The sequence below is a fragment of the Salmo salar genome, chromosome ssa09, assembly GCF_905237065.1.
Source record: "Salmo salar chromosome ssa09, Ssal_v3.1, whole genome shotgun sequence".
NCBI lineage: Eukaryota > Metazoa > Chordata > Actinopteri > Salmoniformes > Salmonidae > Salmo > Salmo salar.
In genome coordinates this window covers 137,950,676-137,958,687 of record NC_059450.1, presented here as the reverse complement: position 1 = coordinate 137,958,687, position 8,012 = coordinate 137,950,676, and the positions used below count along the sequence as shown (strand labels likewise).

Genomic DNA, 8,012 nt, shown 5'->3' with positions numbered 1-8,012 from the left:
AAGGTTTGCGAAAAAGCTCTCCTATCCTGCTACGAAAATAATTTTGTATTGAAGTGCTGTGAAAAGAATGTGTCCCATGTAGATATAGGTCTTGTTCCCCTGCTCAGACGTTGCATGCATCCACCAATGGTTATGTGCAAGTCATTGACTGTGTCATCCACTGACAGACTGCTATAACATATGATGTGGTTAGCTGACATGCAAAATACCTATGCAGACGTTGTAAAATCAGCCACGCCTGGGCAGAGGAATGTACTCTGTATTTTCAACCAGAACTATCAGGAAGTAGTTAAAACCTCCACAGGATTGGTGTCTCTCCCCCCCCCCCGCGGGATGGTTGAGCTAACATAGGCTAATGTGATTAGCATGAGGTTGTAAGTAACAAAAAAAAAATCCCAGGACATAGACATGTTTTATATGGGAAGAAAGCTTAAATTCTTGTTAATCTAACGGCACGGTCCAATTTACAGTAGCTATTACAGTGAAAGAATACCATGCTATTGTTTGAGGAGAGTGCACATTTATGAACTTGTAAATGTATTAATAAACGAATTAGGCACATCTGGGTCTTGACACAAAATTGTGAACAGATATACAATGGTTCATTGGATCAGAAAAACAAATATTTACATTTTAGAATGTATTTCATCAAGAAAGTACGTTATACATGTCTTTTTTAATCTTCCTCTTAATTACAAATAATTTATTTTGCTGTGGTTCATTTGATTTTCAGCACAACCCTGTTTGATAACTTAAAGTATTATAGTGACCTCTTGTGGTCAAATTTCAAACTCACAACTAAATTCATTCAAATGCAGGTTTTCCATACACAGTCTTCTCAAACAGTGCAACATTTGACTGTTGAAATTACATTCTTCTAAAATTCTTACACTTCTGGATGAGAAATACAAGTCACTGTTCCAATACTGTTTGATTCTGCCGTTTTTTAAATACTATGGGCAAATATGAGAGCATTTGAGATTGGGACACCAACTATAAACATTTCAATTAATAAAAACCCTTGGATAATTTCAACATTAATTACTAAAGATCTATACACATACATACCATGCAAATATCAATAAAAAGAGGCACACATGCTACAAATAGTTAGTGACTACCCACCAGTCAATCAGATTAGATTATTCTGATAAAGAATAATGTTATAAGAGACAAAGTCCCTTTAGACAACATAAATGACTGTCTGCACACAGGTCAAAACTACTCTGCCAGCTATGTATTTCAACAGTTACAAGGAATTATTGAAAAGTATCCCACAAACAATGTTAGAATGTGAAAACGTGTCATGTTTTATGAAACAGGTGTGTTTGTATTGAAGAACCCTGAACAGACTGAAGATAATGACTGTAAACTGAATGTATACAATTTTCCAGCAAAATGTTTTACTTTTCTCTGTCTTTTGAAACTCAGGAACAGTTTGAATGTTCTTTATGTAATTTAGGCTATGGTATGGATGATAAAGCTGAATCTTTCTTTCTGAATCAGGAGTATACTCTCATTCTCCAAATGCCCAATCTGAGCAACCTATGCTATAAATTCTGTCTTTCCCAGTGTTGTTTCAAAAGTGGAAAATGCTACATTGAGAATCACACAGATTTGGCCTTTCACAGCCAAGACTTCTTAGTCCGTCCCATCTTGGCCATGTTGGCCAGTTTAACCTTAACCCGGTCCCTCTCTTCCGGAGTCCTCTTGGAGGTGCACTCCACAGTAGAATCGGTCTCAAAGGAGATGGCTGGGACGTGAGTGAGCAGGTGGCCCCCAGCCTTCTCCTGGGCCATGGGAGTGGGAGTCTGCAGGACCAGCCTGCCCCTCAGAGAGTGTTTGAGCTGCAGCAGCAGAGGGTTGCGGTGGTTGTACAGCCCCACAGGGTCCTTCTCAGGGCGGAAGCAGGTGGAGCAAGCGGAGCACAGTATGCGGAAGATGTAGACCCAGCCCAGGAAGTGCAGCTCTGCGATGTTGAGCACAAAGCAGCTCAGGCTAATGCTGAACATGAAGTTGAGAAAGATGGTCTTCTCAGTGGCACGTGACACGAAGCAGTCTGTGCGGGTGGGGCAGGGGTAGGTCTCGCAGCGGTACAGTTGGAGCACCTCGAAGCCAAACAGGTAGCACTGCCCCACCAGGAAGGTGATCTCCATGACGGAGCGCAGCAGCACGTGCAGGATGTAGATGAGCAGCACCTGGCTGGAGAGCTGAGTGGGGTCCTCCCCCAACTCCCCATAGTCCTCCTCCAGCAGGCTCTGCTCCACCCCCTCCGCTTCCTGACCAACCCACTCCTCCCTGTACCCAGGGCAGTAGGTGGGCATACCAGTCTCCATGTTCTCCAGCCCTTCCCTTCCCAGCTGCCCAAAGACCTTCTTGGAGGTCCGCTCAGCCATCACCTGCCCCCTCTGGATCTCCAGCTTCTCGTCCTTGGCGATCTTGTGCAGGACGTAAACGATGTAGAAGATGGACGGCGTGGAGACCAAGACGATCTGGAAGACCCAGAAGCGCAGGTGTGAGACGGGGGCGAAGGTGTCGTAGCAGACGGTGTTGCAGCCGGGCTGCAGGGTGTTGCAGGTGAACTTGGACTGCTCATCGCTGTACACCGCGTCCCCCACCAGGGTCACCAGCAGGATACGAAAGATCAGCAGCATGGTCAGCCAGATCTTGCCGATCACTGTGGAGTGGTTCTGCACCTCGGACAGGAAGCGTCCGAGAATGGACCAGTCTCCCATGTTTTAACCTGGGGGAAGGGGTGGGGAGGTTTGAGAAGGGACAAGCGTGTGAATCAGAACCTCTCAGTGCACTACTACCTAAAACAGTAGAGTCCAAATGATTAAGACACCCACATGCTTTTCTTTCAAAAACAAGGACATTTCTAAGTGGCCCCAAACTTTTGAACGGTAGTGTATGTAAAGGAACATTTTCTACTGTTTTGCAAACAGTGAGAGAAAATGACTTCTTATCTGGTCTAAGATGGTTGAATAAATAATTGTACAAAAAATGTCACTCATTATCTCATAACTTCTCAAACAGCTGTTGATACACAATAATGCTAGAATATGCCCATATCAGTGAGGGGGATACAATGCAAAGGAAATTGTAACAGCAGAAAAGGTTGTTCCTCCTTTCCCTTTATCATAACAATTGAAAACACAAACAGAAAAGAACAATCCTAACAAAATAGTTAAAAATTCACTCACCCCTGGATAGTTTGTCTCTTTCCAATGCAAATCTGTAAAAAATGCTTTGCCATGCAGTCTGCATTGACTATAATTAATATGAGTTCTGTTTAATGGACGATATGAACAGTGTTGAGCCTGGTATGGGAAAATAGGCTGACCAGACATATTCAGCCACTCTATCTGAAACTCTCATTGTATTATGGGGATACAAAGGCAGCCAATGTACAGTTTAACAAAGATTTAAAAATATAATGGGAGGCACCTATTCTGAACAGCCGGGAATAGTCAAACAATAACAGCAGGGAACAAACTGGAAAAGGAAAACAATACCAGTTTATGCAAAGATTCTGCTCTTCGCCAGTTTAAAAAATACAATTTAGAGAAATGGAAGATTGAAAATTTCGCACTTTTCCAGATTATGCTCAATCAATCTTTGAGTGAAATGTGATAACATGTGATGACAAATTAGAGGAATCATCCAGCAGTTTTAGGCTTATATTCACCAGTTATGACTACAGCATTTCTCTTTCTGTAGACCTCTAGTCTTAGTGCTTTGCCCCATCCACTTATAGACCTAACAACAGAGATAAAATCTCACAATACATAATGTTCACTAGAATTGTCATCCAGGAACTGTCTGTACCAAACAGGACTGTGGTATCCTTTCAAATGGTATACTGAAAACACTACAAGCAGCTTGCATCAATGACGTATGGATCCAATTCAAGTCTACAGACGAAACACACAGAACAGGTTGTATCTCCATTAAAATAAGTATTTTAAGAGTCTATCCATCCACTTGAATGTCCATCATGGGATCCAATGTAAAGACCAAGCCTCAGTATCCTCTGCAGCATCTGTCTCTGTGTCACGACTTCTACTGAAGTTGATGCCCCTCCTTGTTCAGGTGGTGTTCGGCGATCGACGTCACCGGTCTTCTAGCCACCATTGATCAGTTTTTCATTTTCCAGTGGTTTTGTCTGGTCTCTTTACACACCTGTTTCATATCCCAGTAATTACATGTTGTGTATTTAACCCTCTGCTTCCCCTCATTTCTCTGTCGGTGATTGTTTGTTATGTTATGTACGTGTTGTTTATGTATCGGTGTGCGACGGGTTACTGTTTACCTGGATTATTTTCTACGTGGGTTTTGGAGTTAGTTTTGGAAATAAATACTCCATTTTTTAACCACTCTGTTTTCTCCTGCGCCTGACTTCCCTGCCACCTACATACACGGACTATGACACTCTGCTTCATCATGATGTAGTCCATCCACTGTGGCTCTGGAACAGAGGACATGACAACCATTCCCCTGCAGTTGGCGAGGGCAGGAATTAAATTGTTACTTTGTGTGGTTGGGCTGAAAGGCTGGATTAGGTCTCGTCTGTGTGTCATACAGTGCATTCGGAAAGTATTCAGACCCCTTGACTTTTTCCACATTTTGTTACGTTACAGCCTTATTCTAAATGGATTAAATTATTTATTTTCTCATCAATCTACACACAATACCCATAATGACAAAGCCAAAACAGGTTTTTAGAATTTTTTGCTATGAGAATCGAAATTGATGTCAGGTGCGTCCTGTTTCCATTGATCATCCTGATATGTTTATACAACTTGATTGGAGTCCACCTGTGGTAAATTCAATTGATTGGACATGATTTAGAAAGGCACGCACTTGTCTATGTAAGGTCCTACTGTTGACAGTGCATGTCAGAGCAAAAGCCAAGCCATGAGGTCAAAGGAATTGTCCGTAGAGCTCCAAGACAGGATTGTGTCGAGGCACAGACCTGGGGAAGGGTACCAAAACATTTCTGCATCATTGAAGGTCCCCAAGAACACAGTGGCCATCATTCTTAAATGGAAGAAGTTTGAAACCACCAAGACTCTTCCTAGAGCTGGCCACCTGGCCAAACTGAGCAATTGGGGGAGAAAGGCCTTGGTCAGGGAGGTGACAAAGAACCCGATGGTCACTTCGACAGAGCTCCAGAGTTCCTCTGTGGAGATAGGAGAACCTTCCAGAAGGACAAACATCTCTGCAGCACTCCACCAATCAGGCCTTTATGGTAATGGCCAGACAGAAACCACTCCTCAGTAAAAGGCACATGACAGCCCGCTTGGAGTTTGCCAAAGGCACCTAAAGACTCTCAGACCATGAGAAACAAGATTCTCCGGTCTGACGAAACCAAGATTGAACTCTTTGGCCTGAATGACTAGCGTCATGTCTGGAGGAAACCTGGCACCATCCCTACGGTGAAGCATGTTGGTGGCAGCATCATGGTGTGGGGATGTTTTTATTTTTTTTTCCTTTATTTAACCAGGTAAAACCCATTGAGGTTAAAAACCTCTTTTGCGAGGGCGACCTGGCAAGAAGGCAAAACAACAGAGAAATAGCAGCGTGTCCATAAAATATTATAGAAAAATACAAAATACACACAAAAGACACAGTGTCACAAGTTACAGGTACAATTGAAGATTAGAAACAATTGCGGTTATGACAAACAGTGTTGTCAATTAGAGTTTTAAAAATTGGCAAGGACACTAACTCCCCTAACTTTAAAATCTTTTGAAGCATGTTCCAGGATGAAGGGGCATTATGGGAAAAATATTTTTAGTGTCCCCATCTCAGTTATATTCTTAGGAACAGACAAGGACAGCAGCGACTGTGAACGAAGACTGTATTGACTGACTGATCTGGTCAGTAAAGAACAGAGATACAAAGGGAGGGACTGGGAGACTAGTCAGGATCGAGAGAAAGATGAATGGAGAGATCAGAGAGATCCTTGATGAAAACCTGCTCCAGAATGCTCAGGACTTCAGACTGGGGCGAAGGTTCACCTTCCAACAGTACAACGACCCTTAGCACACAGCCAAGACAACGCAGGAGTGACTTCGGGACAAGTCCCTGAATGTCCTTGAGTGGCCCGGCCAGAGCCCGGACTTGAATCCGATCTAACATCTCTGGAGAGACCTGAAAACAGCTGTGCAGCAACGCTCCGCATCCGATCTGACAGAGCTTAAGAGGATCTGCAGAGAAGAATGGGAGAAACTCCCCAAATACAGGTGTACCAAGCTTGTAGCGTCATACCCAAGAAGACTTATTAAGGCTGTAATTGCTGCCAAAGGTGCTTCAACAAAGTACTGAGTAAAAGGTCTGAATACTTATGTAAATGTGATATTTTAAATTAGCAAACATTTCTAAAAACCTGATTTTGCTTTGTCATTATGGGGTATTGTGTATAGATTGATGAGGAAAATAACAATTTAATCAATTTTAGAATAAGTCTGTAACGTAACAAAATGTGGAAAAAGTCAAGCGGCCTGAATACTTTCCGAATGCAATTTATGTAAACACTACAGGGCAGCCAGTGCCAGTGGGCCAAATATGATCAATAATTGTTGATCTAAATGAGAATATTGAGGAAGCATTTGGGTTTCTGAAAAACACCAATCTGTGAAAGACAAAGACAGAAATTACTAACTAAGCACTAAGCATTGTCATGCCTAGAGGTGTAGACCATTGATAATTAATAAACCCTTTATAGGACCTATATACTGTAGATGCTTCAGAAATAATTTATATGCAAATGTCTCGCAAGATAAAGTGTTGCACTATTGACTAGAGAGCACATGTGCCTACTGTAATGTTATGATCATGTACCACTTCAGTTTAAGTATGTATAGATCAGTTTAAGTATGTATAGATCAGTTTAAGTATGTATAGATCAGTTTAAGTATGTATAGATCATTAAGTATGTATAGATCATTAAGTATGTATAGATCATTAAGTATGTATAGATCAGTTTAAGTATGTATAGATCAGTTTAAGTATGTATGGTATACTGTAGGTGATGGATTTCTTTGAAGGGCCAATACAGCCGTTTTTATCTCAATATCAAACCCTTTCTGGGTAAGAAATAAGTACCTTACTGTGATTGTTTTAAATGAAAATGGTCAATAAGAAATTAAAATAGCTTCTTAGCAAAAAGCAAATGCTCAAGCAAAAATGTTGCTAGGACTGTCTGGGAGTAGTCTGAGTGGGGAGGGGTAAATTAGCTGTTGTTGGCAGAGGTTTGGAACTATCTTTCTTATTGGTCTATTAACTAATTAAGCGCCGGGTGATGTCACCATGTAGGCCAAAACTCTATCCCAACAAAACAGGCTGAAATTTCAGGCGGTCTTTTCAGCCAGCTCTTACACTAAAAGGGCATTATCATAATTTCACAGTATTATTCATTTGTACCCTTATTGAACTAGGCAAGTCAGTTAAGAACAAATTCTTATTTTCAATGACGGCCTATATATATAAAACATAGGAGAATCATGTTTTTGACTGCACAGGGCCTTTAATCATTTAAACTTCTCAATTGTACGTCCACAAATTTGATTGTGTCTGACTTGCAATATTTGAGTTGGATGGCCAAGCCCTGGGCTGCATGACCAAATCATTGATTTGAATGGGTGTCAATCACTGTGTGTGGAAATCTGTTTGGGCTTTCTGTGAACTATTGAGTTTGTGCATTGATTTCTAATCATATATTCAGTGGGAAGTGATACATTTATGTTTTACGACATTCCTGTTTAGGGTTGGAATCTTCCCAATTCTCTTTTTTTCCTGAGAGCAACATATGGCAGTAACCAAATGCAATCTGGAAAAAAAATCTAAATTGTATTGTTTCACTGATTTAGTTTGAAGTGACTACTATGGTTAAGTGGTTATTATATACGTCTATGTAAGTGATTCATCATTACAGTATTACAGTTCATAGAGCAAGGCCATGGTGGTTATCAGATAATGGACAATGAAGGTAGGCTCTGAGCACATTT

The 8,012-nt window shown here is 41.4% G+C and overlaps 1 protein-coding gene across 1 annotated transcript; it reads right to left on the bottom strand.

The window, feature by feature from the left end:
• Positions 1 to 426: 426 nt before the first annotated feature.
• Positions 427 to 4,612, bottom strand: LOC106613089 (gap junction delta-2 protein-like). The gene has a single exon (XM_045724687.1). It carries the CDS (start codon positions 2,733 to 2,735, stop codon positions 1,626 to 1,628), a length of 1,110 nt encoding a protein of 369 aa, XP_045580643.1. The 5' UTR covers positions 2,736 to 4,612; the 3' UTR covers positions 427 to 1,625.
• Positions 4,613 to 8,012: the final 3,400 nt, after the last annotated feature.